The sequence below is a fragment of the Tachysurus fulvidraco genome, chromosome 5 (assembly GCF_022655615.1).
Source record: "Tachysurus fulvidraco isolate hzauxx_2018 chromosome 5, HZAU_PFXX_2.0, whole genome shotgun sequence".
Lineage (NCBI taxonomy): Eukaryota > Metazoa > Chordata > Actinopteri > Siluriformes > Bagridae > Tachysurus > Tachysurus fulvidraco.
Genome location: NC_062522.1, coordinates 4129296 through 4149591, shown reverse-complemented (window position 1 = coordinate 4149591; position 20296 = coordinate 4129296). Strand labels below are relative to the sequence as shown.

Below are 20296 nucleotides of genomic sequence, written 5' to 3'. Positions count from 1 at the left end.
CTGTTTCTTTAAGGAAGCTATGAATGAATGTGTGTTTTATAATTTAAACACTGTTGGTAAGTGAATTTAAATGAGTCCTAAACAGAAGTGTTCGCGTTTTGGGGAACCAGAGATGAATAAATTTGTAATATGTCCAAACGAGATTGTTTTTCAGCACATAGTCTGAAGATGAGAAAAGGCAGGAGGGGTAAAAATGCACACGTGGAAGCCAGGCTAGAGAGTGATTGGCATACCGGGTAGCCAATCAGAGTGTAGAGGAGTGATGTTTCGCCCTGGTCTGAGCCAATCGCTGATGATATGGGCGGGTCGCTAAATAAATAACGGGTAAAAAACATAACTAAGGAAAATCTGTGTGAAACAGCTGGGAAAAGTGTGAACGTGTGGGAAAAAACGTGTGAGGAAGAAGATGTAGAAATCTGAACGTGTGTGTTTGTGGCTTTTGTATAGTTTTCGCTTTATAAGTGAAGAAGAAAAGGCGTATAAAGCTGAAGTTTGTCTTCATCCTGATTATAAACATCATCCTGTTTCTTCTTCAGTCTGAAAGGTAAGTGTGCAGAAAAGTAAGCAGGATGTGTTTATGTCATCATTATTCATCTTATATCAGGGGTTTAAGGAAACACAACACATTCATGCATCAAAAATGAACTATATCTTGTGTTTGTAAGAAAAAGCTCATTGTAAAACAGAACAATTTGCAGTACAGTAAAGTTAATAGATATGAAATTAGTCTGGTTTTAGTTTTTAGTTCATCGTATTATATTAACATTAATGTTTATCATATGGGGGCATTTACATTTACGTTTTACATTTACATTTTACTTTTACATTTTACTTTTACATTTACAATTTACATTTTACATTTATATTTTTATTTACATTTTACTTCTACATTTTTATTTACATTATACTTTTACATTTACTTTTACATTTACAATTTACATTTACGTTTACATTTTACATTTACATTTTTATTTACATTTACATTTTACATTTACATTTTACTTCTACATTTTTATTTACATTTTACTTTTACATTTACGTTTACATTTTACATTTACATTAAAATTTTTATTTACATCTACTTTTTACATCTACATTGTTATTTTACATTTTCATTTTACATTTACATTTTCATTTTACATTTACATTTACACTTTACATTTACATTTACATTTTACATTTACATCTTACATTCACATTTACATCTTACATTTACATCTTACATTCACATTTACATCTTACATTTACATTTACAGCATTCAACAGACTTTCTTTTCCAGAGTGACATACAAAAGTGTTTTTAAGTCCCTGTTATTGAGCACATTAATTCTGGGTCACTAGATTACGGACTGAAGATACCATGAGACTAAAACACTGTTCAAAGTTTTTTTTTAATACACACATACAACAAACAGAGAAGAAAGTGCTAGTTAAAGTATTTCATAAAGAAGTAGGTTTTCAACCGTTGTTTGAAGATATCCAGTGACTCGGCTGTCCGGACCACTAGGGGAAGTTCATTCCACCACTTTGGTGCCAGAGCAGAAAAGAGTCTTGTAGTATACTTACTGTACCTCTTACCCTGAGAAATGGTGGGACCACTCGAGCAGTGCTAATAGCTGGTCCTATTTTGGCTTTATATTCAAGCATCAGTGTTTTGAATCTGATGCGCTCAGCTCCCGGAAGCCAGTAGAGGGATTGAACTTAGGCAGGTTGAAAACAAGTCGTGCAGCTGCATTTTGGATCATTAGACAAGGACGAATTGCATTCATAGGTAGACCTGGCAGCAGTGAGTTGCAGTAGTCCAGTCTTGAGATGACAAGAGACTGAACAAGTACTTGAGCAACCTGTGTGGACAAAAATGACATGAACGTGTCACATTAGCAACATGTGAGGAAAAGGACAGATGATTGTTTATGATAACCCCAAGGATGCGAGTTGTGACTGAAGGGGTGATCAGATCGTTGTGCAGGGATATTGTAAAATCGTGACCTACAGATGAATCACCTGGGTGATCATCCGTATGTTCAGCAGTTCAGTTGTTCATTATCAGTCGTTCAGTTTTTCTAGGATTGAGCTTCAACTGATGAGCAGTCATCCACGATGATATGTCTGCCAGACAAGCTGAGAGCCGAACAGAAGATGTGGTATCTGATGGTGGGAAAGAGAAGATAGGTTGAGTATCATCAGCATAGCAGTGGTAAGAGAACCTGTGTGAGGAAATAGCTTTACTAAGAGAGTGAGTATACAGGGAGAAAAGAAAAGGGCCAAGTGCTGAGCCCTATGGCACCAGTGGAGAGTCTGTGTGGAGCAGATGTTACCTGACATGAGCGATCTTCCAGGTAGGAAGCGAACCATTCCCATGCTGATCCGTAAGTTCCAAGACTCCTGAGTGTGGACAAGAGAGTCTTGTGGTTGACTGTATCAGATGCCGCCAAAAGGTTGAGGAGCATGAGGACAGATGAAGCTTGGCTGATCCAGCAGCATGTAGTTTCTCAGAGACGTCCAAAATGGCTGTCTCTGTCGAATGAGTTGCTTTAAAGGCAGACTGGTTGGGATCTTGCAGGTTGTTCTGTGAGAGATAGACAGACAGTTGTTTATAGACAACGTGTTCAATTACTTTTGAAAGAAAAGAGAGAAGTGATATGGGTCTGTAGTTGCTGATGTTTCTTCAGAATGGGAATGACCCTTGCTCTCTTGAAGGTAGTTGGTACATGACCAGATGTTATGGATCCATTGATGATAGTGGTGATGAAGGGCAGAAGGTCTTGTAAGATGCTCTGGAGCATAGTGGAAGGGAGTGGATCCAGTGGGCCGGTGATATGATTACAAGACCGGATGAGTTGTTAAATCTCTTCTGCTGTTGAGAAATGTGACAACGAAGGAGATGGAGAATCCTGACTGTGAGATGTAGGTGCAGTCGGGCCAGAAGTGAAGGTTCTGCAGATTTTACTGCTGTTTATCTGTTTATACTTTCATTAATGTTGTTGAAAGTCCATGAAAAAAAATAGTTCCGGTTTGTTTATTTTGTAGATTTTTTTTGTGCTCTAAAAATATAAATGGTACCTAAACATCTTCTCAATAAACCATGTACAATTTTTTATTTGGTAAATAACCGTAGGTTTTAGGAATTGCAAGACTTACGTGATGTTGAACGCTTGTCTTATGACTTTTTGTGAACGAGCTGTTACTATAGAAACGATGATGTAATCCTGTGATTCGAACTACAGCCAGAACTACTTTCAGAGCTGTTGTAATGAAAAAAATATTTAATGCACTGTTATAAGAAAGCAATAAAATAGTAAAATAATAATAATAATAATAATAATAATAATAATAATAATAATAATAATAATTAGGTTGTGAGTGTATAAGTGTTCATGCCTGTCGCTTTGAATACCCTAAATCTTTTTTGGTGTAATCATTATTTACCATCAGAATTCATAGGAATAGTGTGATCAGATTTTGATCAGATTTTGATACAAGCAACATTTACGACTTTACATTATACACTATGGACGAAAAGCACAATGCTCTTTACTCTAGTTACTATGGAGACACACTGTGTATCTTTCCTGGTTTATTTGTAAGGGGATTATCTACAGTATGTAACAATCCCATCCTGGTCCATGTCTCTATTTCAGATTATACCTTCGCGGAATCTGAGGTGATCTAGTAGAACATGCTGCTCATTTTCACTCTTCTTTTTCTTATGAAGGGACATGGTGAATATTTATCAGGCAGCGATTATAAATAAACACCACAATGGCAGCCAATCAGACGGCCCGCTCTCCACTGAAGGGCTCTTGGGAGTCATTCGGTCTCCATGGGGATGGATGGAGAGATAGAGGTCTCAGACATGGAGGTTGTGAGGTTTCATACCTGATATCTAAGTCACTAATTTACAAATAATTAATTAGTAGTGGAATTCTTTTTTGTGTCTTCTAAGTTTTAAAATTTTTAATTATTTTTAATTAAGAGAAGGTCGTTTTCATCAAGCTCTTTTACCCTATAGCAATAGAGCAAACAGTAGTTTGGTTACTTTACACTTTTTTGTAGACACGTGACTATGAACTATATAAAAAAAATATGTTTTGTATCAGAATGAAAGAATGAATAAATAAATAAATAAAATGTAGTCATTTTGTCATTTCTTTTTGTAAATTGCCCATAAAGTGATATTTTTCCTTCTTTTAACTTTGCCATAATTAAAAAACAAAACATTTGGCGTTGATGAAAGGAGTTCAGCATGTGGGTGAATTTCTTTTTCCTCTTTCAACATTCCTCACCACATAAACACACACAATATCTACAAAGCCTTCATTAACTCTGATTGCTTTCTCTCACCATAAACCCACAAACACACACACACACACACACACCCTGTCTCCCGTTTTTTCCTTTTTCTCAACATGACTTCACTTAGTTATAATAATAATAACTAGAATGTACATTTCCTGAGGAAAATGTGAATGGTGCTTGCACATGGCAAGTTCCCCTCATCGGGCTCAGTGTTTTGATATGTGACATATCCATGTTGTGCTAACTTTTTGATTTCGCTTATTTTGGGGGCGGGGCTAAACTTGATGTCAGTTCCCTTCATTGAGCTGAGTGTTTTGATATATGACATGTCCATGTTGTGCTAACTTTTTGATTTTGCTTATTTTGGAGGCGGGCTACACATGACATCACGGTGGGGTGCCAATACTTTTGGACAAGGTCCTTCTGGAGTAAGGTCCTAAAGGAGCTGGTTGAGTTTGGTGTAAATCGCTCGAAAACTTGCCGAGTTATAAACCTCCAAAATTTATAATGGAAGTCTATGGGGAAAAAAGCTTCCGTACCAGGAATTCCAGAATTCCGATCGCTTAAAAAAGTCATAGCACACCTCTCCTCAATGAGCCGGCAAATTTGACACCTCATTCATGGGTCTAGGACAAAAGCTGCGGGACAAGTTACACGCCGAAGCACAATAGCAAGAATGTTGCTTTGCAAGCACCGTTAATAACTTTATTTTTCAATAGCGCCTTTAAAGTAGCTTCTCAAGGCGCTTTACATAAAAAGCAAATGAGAATACAAACGCACAAAGTAAAACAACTAATACATACATATAAATACACACACACAAAAAAAATAAAGTAGTCAAGAAAAGGCTACCCTAAAAAGAATGAGTTATTAAAATAGATGTATAAGTACTAAAGTTCTGTGATGTGAGGATGCGTACGACCAAAAAGCCCTATTCCCTACAGAACGCAGCCGTGTCTATGGGACTACCACCAGTCCTGCTTGTGAGGAGCGTAAGTATAGCTTGGGTGTGTATAAAGTTAAAAGTGCACACAGATACCGGGGGGCAAGACCATGCAGTGCCTTGTACTCCAGTCAGGATCCTAGCAGCTGAACTTTGCACACATTGTTTATAAAGTTTATTAAGTGTGGATTTAGGAACCCCAGCCAGAAGTGCATTGCAGTAGTCAATGCGGGAGAACACAAAAGTCTTAATAAGCCTTTCAGTCACTGAACGGGATAACATAGGGTGAAGTCTACTGATATTTATACATATATATTCATCTGTATATTATATTCATAGTACATACACAGCTGTAAATTACTGTTTATAGTAATAGCCACATATTTTGTTACATCCTTCTGTAAATTTCAGTTATAATTATAGCCATCTGTATATTATGTTCATAGTACACACACATCTGTAAATTACTTCTATATTACTATTTTATTTAACTCTTGTACAAATTGTATATCCTGCACTTACTGCTATTGCACTCTGGTTAGACCTAAACTGCAGTTCGTTGCCTTGTGCTTGTACATGTGTAATGACAATAAAGTTGAATCTAATCTAATCTAATCTAATATTGCTGAGATAAAAAAAATTAGCTCTTTACAGTGTGCCGAACGTGAGGGTCAAAAGACAAACAAAGATTACTCCTAGATTTTTTTTTATTTGGTTTGCACTTCCAGAACAGAGCCATCTACGTTTAGAAACAGTGAACCAGCTTCGCGAAGCTGGTGAAGGGTGCCAATAAGCAAGACTTCTGTCTTATCAGCGTTGAGGCACAAAATTTTTTTAAAACATTCAGGTTTTTTTCTCAGTAATACAGTATGTTAAAGAAGAAAGGTCCAAATTTTGATTAGGCTTAAAGTGAATATAAATCTGAGGGTCGTCCGCATAAAAGTGATAATTAAGCCCGAGTGATCTTAAAAGCAATCCAAGTGGAAATATGTAAATGCTAAAAAGTAAGGGGCCTAAGATGGAACCTTGAGGAACACCCGTACAGACACAACCAGTCACAGACCGGAATCCACTCATACATACAAACTGTTCATGATCAGAAAGGTATGATCTAAACCAAGTTAAAACAGTCCTAGAAACACCAAAAAAAGTTTCGCTCGAGTAACAGATTGTGGTTAACATTGTCAAAAGCGGCGCTAAGATCCAGGAGGATCAGAATAGAAAGAGAACCAGAATCTGAGGCCAATAACAGGTGACCTTGACCAAGGCTGTCTCAGTACTATGAGATTTTCTAAATCCAGACTAAAGGGGTTTGAAAAGATTATTTATTGTGAGACGACTATGTAGCTGCAAAGCCACAAGATGTTCCAGAATTTTGGCAAGAAACGGTAGATTTGAAATAGGACGATAATTATTGAAGTTGTCCAAGTCACCGTTATGTTTTTTTAGGACAGGTGTTACAGCAGCAGTTTTCAATGCTGCTGGGACAACATCAGTATGCAGGGAATGTAGTAGATGTATAAAAACAGCGTCCCAGTTCTTATTTATTTTATTTGATCGTTTCATGAATTTTGCATAATCTAAGATTTGTTTATATTTCCACAGTAAAGCCTTAAACATTTCTTCATTTCTATTTTATCGCAATAAAATCTCTGCAGATCAGCAAATCCATTACATCTTATTTTCGATTTCATTATTATTATTATTACTATTATTATTATTATTATTATTATTATTATTATTATTATTATTATTATTATTATTATTATTATTATTTACAGGTGGATAAGAAGCAGCGTCTTGCTCAAGTATTTGACCCCCTACGTCTTTTTCACATGTAGTCTAAAAGCCCTACTTCACATGGTGGCGGTTGCATGGTGCTGCAGGGAGGCTGGTCACGGTCAAGGGTTAGAGGCAAACACACAGCAAGCGTACGACAACAGATCGGGGTGGAGTCAAGAAGAATACAGTCACATTTCAACAGGAGCCAATTGTACAGTCAAAACCGTGTCCTCGGTCTGAGAATCTGTAGTGGGACAAAAATATTGCTGTGTTCTCTGTCCTGAATTAAAATTTTTAGAAAAATAAAAAGCAGCAGAATGCGCTTAAAGTCAGATGTTCTAAACCAAAGGGGTGAATATTTATTATCTATTATTTTCTTTACCACATATAGTGATTGTTCCCCTTTAAATGTGAAAAAATATAATGAAACCATTTTAGTGCCAGGTTTAAGGAGGGGGGTGAATACTTATGCAATGCACTATACTGTAGATCTCTTGTAAAACATTTTCCCATGTGTTTCAGGTAGTTGCAAGTGGTCATGGGGAATTTTAAAGGCCATGCGCTACCCGGCAGCTTGTTTCTGATCGGCGGCATGTGGTGGGCGGTGAAGTACTCGCTGTGGTACGCCACCCGCAGGAACAAGAGCGCCGGTGCAGCCAGACTCACGACACGAGCCGCTCAGCACCGCCTCGAGATCATTGAAGGAGCCGCGATACTCTTCTTTTCTGTTGTCGGTGAGTTTTACAGAAACTTACTAATGATTACAATTTATTTGCTTAACAATGCAACATCATGCTTAGATATCAGTATCAATCTATTTGTTCTGAATACGTTTATGTGTGTGTGTGTGTGTGTGTGTCAGGAATGCTAGCAGAACAGTTCACAGTTGATGGACCGAAGCTCCACCTGTACAACTCGTCCACTCAGCACTGGGACAAACTGATGAACTGGCAGCACACAACCATGTACCTGTTCTTCGGCCTGGCCGGAGCCACGTCCCTCACCGTCCACAGCACGAGTGCAGCTCCTCTGGCTTTAGATCGCTTACTGCTGGGACTCGCTTTCTTCAACGAAGGTAAAACAACTTAAGATTCGGTGTGTGAATTGTTAATGATCTAGCATGACTGTAAGAGTTGTCTGAGCTCCATATTCGTCCATGTATCAGACTGGATAAAGGGAGCTAGCGAAGACGAAACGATTAGCTCTGTAGTCCGGGTTGTTATCGCATGTTAACAGGCTACTAAACTGTAGCTTATTTCTATTTGCAGCATAAAAGCACAATAATAAAAACATTTACAAAATGGCGGACGAGAAGTCTAACAAACATCTTGTGTGATTTCTTTAACGTTTGTTGAAGCTGGTGGTGTCGTGTTACGTGCGTTTGGTGACTTTTGAGATCGACTGGGAAACTTCCTCTTAGGAAAAAAAGCCTTAGTGCTGGGGGGCACGGTGGCTTAGTGGTTAGCATGTTTGCCTCACACCTCCAGGGTTGGGGGTTCGATTCCCGCCTCCGCCTTGTGTGTGTGGAGTTTGCATGTTCGCCCCGTGCCTCGGGGGTTGATTGGCATCTCTGGAAAATTGTTCGTAGTGTGTGAGTGTGTGAGTGAATGAGAGTGTGTGTGTGCCCTGTGATGGGTTGGCACTCCGTTCAGGGTGTATCCTGCCTCGATGCCCGATGACGCCAGAGATAGGCACATGTTCCCCTTGACCCGAGAAGTTCGGATAAGCGGTAGTAAATGAATGAATGAATGAAGCTTTAGTGTTCCTTTTGAGACGATACGAGCGTTCTAACACTATACCCTAGAGTCCTTAGTGCACAGTGGGAGTGCGTAGTGTGAATTTGAGACGTCTTCTTCCTTTGCAGGATTCTTGTTCCTCTATCACCTCCATGGCAGAGACATGCTGGACGTCCACGTGCACATGCTCCTGCTGTACGCCGTGTTCGGAGGAGCGCTCGTCTGCCTGCTGGAGGTCTTCCACAGAGGAAACGTCCTGCTGGAGCTGTTACGAGCTGCACTCTGTCTGCTGCAGGGCAGCTGGTTCTGGCAGGTCTGTTCACATGATCCACAAAAATAAACCTGTATATCTGTATAAATGTTTCATCTCAGCCCGATAACAAAGTTAAAGCTGTGTGATGGATTTTTATTTTACTGATTAATAATTGGAACTGTTTTTTGCTGTAATATGAGTTCAGCTATAGGAAAACAATCAACCTGAGATCGTTTGTGTCTAAAATAAAAACCTATTTCTCAATAGCGAAACACTTCATACATCTCTAAAACTTCCATCAGAGCAAATTTTTTTTAGCTCACTTGTCTCACTTTTACTAGAACATAATTATTTTAATAATTGTACTTTTATTAATTTTATTACTCACTTTATATTCACATTGTGATGTTGTTTTCTGTCTTTTCTAATATTTATTGCAGTATTGTTACTGGACAATTTTACAATTTTGACTCCTTTTTGTTTTTCATTATTTTTTCTGTTCTTTTCTCTTCTATAAATTCACAAATACAATTCAGAAATTTTAAAATGTCTTATTTATAATAATATAGATACTAAATATTTATAATTATTATTAGAGATACACTATAGAAGGGTTACTTTTTGGAGACCCAGCTGTGAATTTTTGCTTTTAATAAGCTAAACTAAATTGTCAAATGCTTTATGTATTAAAATTATTTAAATAAATAAATAAACAAACAAACAAATAAATAAATAAGAAGCAGGAAGAAATCCACTAAAAATGCAGCTTTTTAGATTTGTTTCATCTCTTTGGCACAAAGATGTCATTTGAAATATTAAATAAATAAATAAATAAATAAACAAAAACTAACAAACAAACAAATAAAATCCTAACAACAACAATAAAAAGCTATCAGGTCTGTTTACATGTAACAAATTAACACTTAACAAAAAGTTATCCTTTTTTTTTCTTTACTGTTCTACTTTACATTAGGTTTGTTTCAGGTTTGGGTCGAAAGTTTTTGAAAAATTGGTTCCAGAAAAGTGGTGTAAGTTGTCACTTCTTTTTCCCCCAGATTGCCTTTGTGCTCTACCCCCCCAGCGAGGTGAAGTGGGATCAGTTGGATCACAACAACATGATGTTCATCACCATGTGTTACAGCTGGCACTTGGCCTTCGCTCTCATCGTTGTGGCTGTAACACACACCAGTGTTACATGGTGCGACCTTAAACGCACACACACACACAAACACACAAACACATGCACATTCACTCTCTTATTTCCATAAAGGGTCTAGTTTTTAGTTTTATTTTATTCTATTTTCTCTTTCCATAAAACCTGGTTATCGCAACTGTAGCTTTATGTATAGATGCATTTGCATAGATATCCACCAGGGGGCAGAATAACAGCATGAAAGACTTCACTGCAGTGTGATTCGAGCAGAAGAAGAAACTAATCCATGTAGTTTACTTGTTATTTATTCCATTTTTGTCATTTTCAACAAGTTCTAACTACAAAATAGAGGGAAAAAAAACACGGACACCTCCATGAAAGCGTACGTTTCCATAGCAACAAGCCAGTTCACGGAAGAGAAAAGTGACCGTAGAGTCGGTGATACAGATTTAACCAGCTAACATGTCTAAACAGTAACGAGACTAAACACCGAATCATACACAGAACACAGGAAGCTTTCGAGTGACGAGATGTCGTGCTGTTAGTTACTGAATTCAAACAGGAACTAAAATGGGAAACTGCAATTTATTAGTTTTTATACTAACCGATTTTCAACTCTTCTGTTTTTTCCCTCAGCGTGATACGATCCAAACTCAGGAGGATGCCGCCGATGGAGATGGGTTTGCTGAAACCACAGGAAAGAGACGCAGACTCTGAAGATGAGGTTTTATAAGTATTTATCACCAACCTGCTGAGTTTTTACAAAGAACACATGCTGGAGAATCGACTGGGATCAGAACCAGTACCATCAAAGCCAGTGGCAGGGACAGAGCTGACTGCACTGAGAGGCTGAGTGGGTCGGGCTGAGTGTGGACCACAAGGACTTATCTTCAGCTGCCATTACATTATATCTGGTCTCTCTCACTCTCTCTCTCTCTCTCTCTCTCTCTCTCTCTCTCTCTCTCTCTCACACACACACTCTCTCTCTCTCTCTCTCTCACACACACTCTCTCTCTCTCTCTCTCTCTCTCTCTCTCTCTCTCTCTCTCTCTCACTCTCTCTCTCACTCTCTATCTCTCTCACTCTCTCTCTCACTCTCTCTCACTCTCTCTCTCTCTCACACTCTCTCTCTATCTCTCTCTCACTCTCTCTCACTCTCACTCACTCTCTCTCTCTCACTCTCTCTCTCTCTCACACTCTCTCTCACTCACTCTCTCACTGTCTCTCTCTCTCCGTCTCACTCTCTCTCTCTCTGTCTCTCTCACTCACTCACTCTCTCTCTCTCTCACTCTCTCTCTCTCTCACTCTCTCTCTCTCACACTCTCTATCACTCGCTCTCTCACTCTCTCTCTTTCTCTCTCCCTCTCTCTCTCTCTCTCTTTCTCTCTCTCTCAAAAGGAATATTTTAGTTATTTTGAACCCTAATCTCTATCTACTGTATCTGTAGCGTACAGGATTTTCACCATGTTTTCTCTGCGCTTTAACCTGTTTACTGAAACCTTGCAGATAATAGAAAGTCTAAGGGCAGATGTTGATGTCAATTAATATAAAAGTGTAAGGGCAGATGTTGATCTTAATGATAAAGTGTAAGGGCAGATGTTGATGTCAATTAACATGTCAATTCATATTTAACATAGTCATTACACTGGAACAGTCAAGGTGTGAGGATGTAAAAGGAACGACTTACCAAATCTGTCCTGTCATTCTTACCCACAGTACTGTAGAAAGTATTTTGTGTTACACTACACTTTCTACACTATGCTTTTTTTGTCTTTACACCAAACATGTTATACCGATTTAGAGTTTCACGTACAAACACAGAATCGTGAGAACTTACAGACAGAGAAATGCACAATAATACTAATAGAAACATCAGAGCTTTGGCACAGAACAGCTTAACACAAAGAAAAGCAGACGGGGAACGGAGAGACGCAGATCCATGTAAATGTACTATAACAGTGTGAGCAGTTCAACAGCTGCCCTTAGACTTCTATTAATAATGAGCTTGAATAAAGTCGTGTGTCTTTTCCCCATGCAGGGAGCCATGTTAATATTAATATTATATCTATACTACAGATAGAGAGAATAGACCGTGTTTACTCTTTAAAGACAGACTCGCTCTGGTGCAATCATTCCTTACCTTTACTAGAAAATACCAAAGAACCTCTGATATTTTGGCCAAATAATTTGTTACGATGAGTGTGTGGTCAGATACATAGAGTATTTATACTTCACGTCTAAAAGGCTCGTTAGGTGTTTAACGAGTGTAGTTAGACACGGCGGTGACTAAATCACTAGCTGTTGATATGAGTATAGATTTAATTTTTTCCTTTTTGACTCTTCTACCTGTAGGATATCACAAGGTTTGGTTCCATTCTATCGAAACTTTAGTACCTTCTGAGCAGAATTAACGTCCAACCTGGAGAGAAGCTTGAATTACTACAGTATGTATTTATTGACAGAAACTGACCTATTCAGATATTTTGTAAAGATATCACCTCAAACTCTGAGGATCTGAAAGCATTTTATTGTTTAACAGTAATATTATAACTGATGCGTTTTTGCAAAATGGTGTGTAATGTTCTTGTCTTTATCATTAAAATAGTTTAGTTTTATTATTTTTTTCCTACACACTGACCGCTTCATGATGGCCGTGTTTATGAAAAAAAGTGTTACAGTATGTAAAACGCTGCCGAACGCCTCGCTTTTAAAATAAAATCTCTAATCGACAGATTTTTCAGCTCAAGTATGATGTCTTCTTTTTTAGTGCAGTTCTTACATCCAATGCTATTGTATATAGTGGGGGGACATTTTTAAAGAAGGGGGAAAAAGCAGCTGCTGTACATTTTTGAGGGTTTTGAAAGATCCGGTATAGTGATGTGGAGTTTTCTGGTGAGGAGCCACCGCTGATGGTCTCATCATGACAGGCATCGACAGAGTTTTTGGTGATTTGTGCAGCATGTTCTACTTGTAGGCACTTGGCAGGTTCAGTTTGGTGAAGATTTTGGTCTCACGTAATTGTCCAAGAGCTGCAAGGTTCAAACCAGAATGAAACCTCGATACATGGCTGCCTAGATCTCAACGAAGAAGAAGCCAGTTTTAGAGCCTCCTTGGTATATTCTACCCTGGTCTTTGTTTCTTTGGTGGATAAGGTGGTAAATGTGGGTACGATGGACTAAAGGCTCCAGCTAGTAATTTAATCATGGTCACAGGGAACAGTGTGACGAGACCAGTGGCTGTGGTCTTGGATCTCCATGAGAACTTGGGTTTCTGAGCTTTCTGAGGTTGTTGGAGGCATCATGGAAACCACATGGATGGAGGGAAAATATCTCTTTGGACTTTCCTACCAATGAAAACTCTGGTCCTCTGATAGTCCCCAGAATATCAAAGTCTACTAAATGCAGTAGGGCATTTTCCTATTTAGCTCTTGAGCTTTGGAATAATCTTCCTGACAGTGTTCAGGGCTCAGACACACCTTTCCAGCTAAATGTATATTTCTTCCATCTGTATAAGATTAATCTTTGTATAATAACCCTTTTGTAATATTTCTTATGTCCTGCAAAGCTGCTTTGAGAAAATGTCCTTTGTTAAATGCGCTAAAGAAATACAACCCGAATTCAGGAAACGTTGGGACGTTGATTAAATTTGAATAAAATGTCAACTAAAAGACTTTCAAATCACATGAGCCAGTATTTTATATACAATAGAACAAAGATAACAGAAATGTTTAAACGGTGTAAATGAGCCTCGTTTCAAATTAGATGCCTGCTACGGGTCTCAAAAAAGTTGCCACAGGGGCAATAAATTACTAAAAATGCAAGAGATTTTGAAAAGATTCAGCTGGAGAACATCTAAAAACTAATGAAATCAGATCTGTAACATGTAACAGAGTCTCTCAGAAGTAAAGACAGGCAGACGCTCACCAATCTGCGAAAGAGTGCGTAAAAAAGATTGTGAACCTGTTCCTCGATGTTGAATTGTGAGTGACGTGACGTATGGCTAAGTACGGTGAACCGTTCTCTGCATTTAACCCATCCAAAATGCACACACGCTGTGAACACACACCCGGAGCAGTGGGCAGCCATTTATGCTGCGGAGCCCGGGGAGCAGTTGGGGGGTTCGTTGCCTTGCTCAAGGTCACCTCAATCGTGGCCATCCCGAGACTCGAACCCACAACCTTAGGATTACGAGTCAGACTCTCTAACGATTAGGCTCTAACGACATACGGCTAAGTACGGTGACCCAAAGGCTTTGTAAATCCCATCATCAACAATGCAGAGCATCATCAAAAGATTCAGAGAAACTGGAGAAATCTCTGTGCGTAAGGGACAAGGCCGAATGCTTGTGGGCTTCGGGCCCTCAGACGACACTCATCACTCATCAGCATGATTGTGTCAATTACCCCTTTTCCACCAAAAAGCACCGAGTGCTGGTTCCACTGGCAAACCTTCTAAGAACCGGTTTACCTTTCCATTCGGTTAGAGAGCATCACAGAGCCGAGTCTGAGGTCACTGTATACGTGTCACTTTACACAGCAATGTTAGCGCAGCAGCGACAAACACAACATCAACAATGGCGGATGTTGCTTTACCGTTAATGCTCGTGGCTTTTTGAACCTACATTGGCATCCAAACGCGGCGAATCCAACATGTACGTGCAGCTCCATGTAATCTGTATAAACGGAGGTTGTAATCGAGAAAATACATAACGTTATTCTATCATTAACACAGAAAAAAGTTAGCCTTAGCATGTAGCTACCTACTATCATGTGTGCTGATAATTGATTATATTATGGTAAAGTTAAAGTTTATTAAACATTAGTATACTTAAGGTACATTAAGTATACTAGTACAAAGTACAGCCCCTGACACAAGCGGTTCTTAAGTCTAGACCAGCAACGTTTTGGTGCTACTTAAGAACCACTTTTCCTGGTTCAGAGCCGGTGCTTTGGCGGTCGAAAAAAGAAAGAACTGGTTCTAAATTAGACCGAACCAGCACTCAATGGCCTCGGTGGAAAAGGGGCAAATAACATCACTAAATAGGCCCAGGGACAATTCCAGAAACCAGTATCAGTGAACACAATCCACGTGCCATCTGCAGATGACAACTAAAGCTCTATCATGCACAACGGAAGCCGTATGTGAACATGTTCCAAAATACATCAAAGACGACCATGAACTCCTATATCAGGGAGGAATGGGACCAAGTTCCAACAGCAAAACACCAGAAACGCATAACCTTGATGCCCAGATGTCTTCAAACAAAGAGTAGATGCTACACTATGGAAACATCACAACTATTTTGAGACCTGTAGCAGGCATCAAATTTAAAATGAGCTCATTTAGTGGATAAAAGTTTAAACATTTATGTTATCCAGGTTCTATTGTAAATATCGGTTCATGTAATTTGAAAGTCTTTTAGATTTCATTTTATTCAAATTTAAACTTTTTGATAATTCGGGTTGTACATTTGAAATGGACCTTCTTACAGCTTGATGTTACACAAAGCTAAATGTAACTTGCCTTTGGTCATAAATGTTCTTGAATTTCCTTCATGCCTCCTTTAGTAATGTTTAACTCGACAGAATACGGTTGTTTAAGAGTCATTTTAACATTGTTAGCTACATTACAAGTAAAACTCAAACACCAAACACATCTCAGCTCTTTAACTTTATTGGAGTAAAGATACAATACAAAGAAGTAAATGATTTTGTAATTAATTATATTTGTCTTAACATTCCCATTTGCCAGATTTAATAAGGTTTACTGTAGTAGACTAATAAACTAAATTCTTAACATGCTACAAACACTAAATATCCAGTGACACACAGCTGAAAATGTAAATATACAGTATTTAAAGAAGGTAAATGTTTATAGCACCAAAAAATGGGATTACTTCTGTTACATCTTTATATAACAATCCACTTGATCTTTGTCTGCTTTATTTCTAGTTGCATGTTATTATTATTATTTATTTATTTATTTATTTATTTATTATTATCAGACCTTGTTTTGAACCTTTGTAACAAAAAGCAGGTCTATACGTAAATTCTTCACTCTCACTTGTTTTAAACTGAAATATTTTCTTGCATTTCCAACAAACCAAAAATCTAATATTTTAATATTCTCCATTAGTATCATCATCGTCCTCCTTGTGAAACATCACCTTTTCTGATCACTCTCCATTTCAGCGTGATGTTCTCCACCATCCCATTATCCTTCAGTTTCTGCTTGATCTGAAAAACCCAACATTTATTACAAATGAATTCAAGATGGAGAAAAAACAAACCTGTACCAGATACTGATGACATCACAGTGTGTATATGTCAGGACTTGATGAAGACTATGGTTAAACCAGTTCTGGCTGGAGTTATGAGGATTATTGTGGGGTCTTGCAGAAGACGAGACCTACCTTCTCCAAGATGGCCGTCTTGAACGCACTTACATCCTGATTGGACCTGATCTTCATCCTTATGGTTTGTTTTTTTCTCGTTACATCTAGACATGCAAAGAGAAATAAAAACATTAAATAATTCATTCATTCATTCATTCATTCATTACGTTTGTCTAGATATTAGACAGAATAAAACTTTACCTCACCTGCGTAACAGAAGAAAGGCTTTAAGTCTGAGCACGGAGCATCAGCAACCAGATTGTTATTTATATAACCACAGCTTTCATTCTTCAGGGCGTTATTTGGGCTTCCAGACTCCCATGCGATGTTAGATAGCTCGGTTTGGTCTACCCATTTCCAGGAGTCTCTGAACAGACCAATCCAAGTGTAATAGGACAAAGCTGTTGTCTTTCCAAGTACAACTGAATATTCTGTTTCATCTCTCGTGCTGGCCAGATCTGTGTAATACTGTCTACACGAGCTCTGAGCTTCGGACCACATCAACTTTGACCTGTTGTAAATGTACATGATGGTGCCGGGTTGCATTCCTGTGAGAATTGGAATAAAAACATGATGAGTAACTCAAAGAAGACTGAGTTTAAGGAAGTTACTCAAAATTAATAAAAGACAAAAGCGCGCCCAGGTCAGCCTTGATACAGTAAAGTGTACACATTAAATGTTCTCATGACAATATAATGATATTCTTTCTTGACAAAACGGGAGTGGAGAATATGAAGCCTCTCACCATCTAAGCACACAAACGGATATTTTTCTGTACAGATTCTATCATCCCAACCAATTGGTATCACTGCACCGCAGTTTTGCATTCCGAAATTGTTATTAGGCTGCCCGATAGCCCATTTGCTCATATTTCCCAGTGATTCACTTCCAAGGGACCAGCGCCAGCTATCGATGTCATTGTAGATTCCAATCCATGCACTGGAATTGAATTTTTGTTTCACTGCTTCATTTTGAAACTGGAGCATATCGTCAGTACTTTTGATGATAGCCAGGTCCATATATTTGGCCTTGCAGTAAGAGCGAGCGTCATCCCACGTCCTGCTTTCCTGGACCAGATAGTACCTACGAGAGTGAAACAGGACGATGGGGGCGACTCCTAAGGAAGAGGGGGTTAAAGAATTTATGTATATGTAAGTTAGCTCTTTGCTAGAAATTCTTTATTAATTCATTATTTCAGTTTCAATTTTCAGGAAGTGATCATTTTATTTCTTTGGATGTTGCTAATGGATGCTTGAATTTCCTCCAGGATCAAATAAGTATGTATGTATGTATGTATGTATGTATGTATGTATGTATGTATGTATGTATGTATCTATCTATCTATCTATCTATCTATCTATCTATCTATCTATCTATCTATCTATCTATCTATCTATCTATCTAAGCTAAGGAACAAACACACAAATGGGGAACATGTGAGGATATACGGAAGGCAGGTGAATGTCCGGAGTTCGGCAGAAGCACAGTACCGGTATTTATACAGTTGTGCACAGAGACATAAGTCAGAGAGGAAAGCATCGTCTTAAATAACAGACTATTTTTTTCAGACAAAACATAAAAAACGTGTAAAATTCTCCAAGATGCTTCATAAAACTTACCTAAGACTACACAAATCCTGAGACTGTGCATTTTTACAGAGCAAAGTGATGTCACACCAAATATAGACTTTACACACACACACACACACACACACACACACACACACACACACACACACACACACACACACACACAAACACATTACTACTACTACTTTCCTACACACATTTTTTCTCTCACCTGTAAAAAACAGGAGAACGAAGAGACTCTGTTCCATCACTGATGTCGCTGGAAAACTCACTCTGAAATTAGAAATATAATTAAATCCATCAGAAGTCCTGATTAGAACCACAGGCAACACATCACTACATAGGATTATATTTAAAGTTAAATATGAGTACAGTTTTATTTAAAGTCCCAGAATAACGGTAATTCCTCTATCTCTGCTGACTGAGATTCTCTATTTCTATCTGAACAGCTTCATGTACAGTACAAACTAACCTGATCTCAGGATCAATCAGAGGACCCTGGAGTTATCTATGAGTCATCATCAACCCTATCCACCGTACCACCATGCCACACCATTGATATTTCTCTGGTTGCCCTAACCATTTTTAGACAGTATAGCTTCCACAGATGAGCACCAAATCACACCAAAGCATCAAACAAGATTATTAGCACTGCTTCAACAGATCAAGGATGTCTAGAACCTTCCTGAGAGGAATTGTGGCAGATGCTAGTTGAGTTAAAACCACATTAGGATATTAGGACATCGCCTCCATCAAGCAGAGACCTTGAAGCTCACACTAAAGATCCATTCAACACACTTACTGTAGTTGTCATGGAACAAATCTAACTTTAGAAATTAACAACACTATCTTTATGATATTATCTTTGCTAGCTGGCTAGTTAGGTACGGCAGCAGTTATGTTAGCTCCGAAGCTCATTCTAATTTTTAGCTATTTTTGGCAGTTATTGTATCTAAATCCTTCTAGCTACAGTAGCTTGACTTTACTTTTTACTGTTTGACTTCAGAGTATAGTTGTGAAAGAGCACAACTGGTTTATAATCATACTATCTGGTGTCACCCAGAGGAGTACAAGTTCCTTTAGGGTTTCTTCCCTGTCATCTCAGATGGCTTGTAACTGTTGCCTCTGGCTTGCACAGTGGGGATAATAACATACATCTGGATCTCTGTAAAGCTGCATAGGGACAAGAAAGCTGAACTGAAACAACATGTGTATCACACATCCAGAGAGAATCAAGCAAAAATCAAAGAAGAAGGTAGTAGGTTTATGGCAAGATGGAGGTACTGAAGCTTCTGAGCTTGAGCTTGTCTTGTACAGTAGTCCATGCTAAAGGTTACCATCACTAGCTGACACAGATTTTACAGTTTTCTGCAGTAGACTTGATAACTGTAGCCTGAACTCCCTAGAGATGGTCTCTCTTCCAGCCATCCATCAAAGACACAATCTGAAGTCTAGAACTTTCATCTTTTTCCTAGAAGATTCCCAGCTAGATGTCTTTATGCTTTCAACCACCAGATGTCAGTGTCATGCCCAATTTATTTACAGAACAATTACCAGTGCACTGTACAACGGAACCCCGGCATGCAAATTTAATCCGCTCTGGAGACGAGTTCTTAAGGTGAAAATTTGTATTGGGTAACTTTGCGAAATTTTCCTATAGGAAATAATGTAAATTTAGAGTATCCATACCATCAAGCCAAAAATATTATCGGTATATTGTTACATCAGCACAAAAAATATTGTGCTTATAGTGGATGCTTGCCATCAGCACTCACTACGAGCAAGATCGCTCGTTCTTGCACCGGCTGCTTTTTTAACGTTTCTTTCTTTCTTTTTTCCATAGGAAGCGGCTCCTTTTTCTCCGTACTACTGTCCTTGATAACTTTCTTGGGCCTATAGTGCTATGCCTTCATTAAATTTCGCACAAATTGCAAAAAAAAAAAAAAATCCACAAACACTAATGAAGTCGTGTTGCTAAGCTTGGGCTAAAAATACGCCATATACACCACCAATCTGTCAACAAAAACGTGTGAAAACTTGACTGAAAGAAATTTGTAAAACACCTTCAGTTGTCTCCAACGGCTCCTGGACGTACACGCAACTTATACTGGCTTCGGTTCGTTCATATTTTGAAAATGCTTCGTATGT

General features: G+C 38.4%; 1 protein-coding gene across 1 annotated transcript; it reads left to right on the top strand.

Moving 5' to 3' along the window:
• Positions 1 to 295: 295 nt before the first annotated feature.
• tmem45a (transmembrane protein 45a) lies at positions 296 to 11201 on the top strand. The gene is made up of 6 exons (XM_027163338.2): positions 296 to 544; positions 7547 to 7758; positions 7887 to 8099; positions 8889 to 9073; positions 10069 to 10211; positions 10803 to 11201. Exons 2-6 carry the CDS (start codon positions 7563 to 7565, stop codon positions 10897 to 10899), a joined length of 834 nt encoding a protein of 277 aa, XP_027019139.2. The 5' UTR covers positions 296 to 544; positions 7547 to 7562; the 3' UTR covers positions 10900 to 11201.
• The last annotated feature ends 9095 nt before the right edge of the window (positions 11202 to 20296 follow it).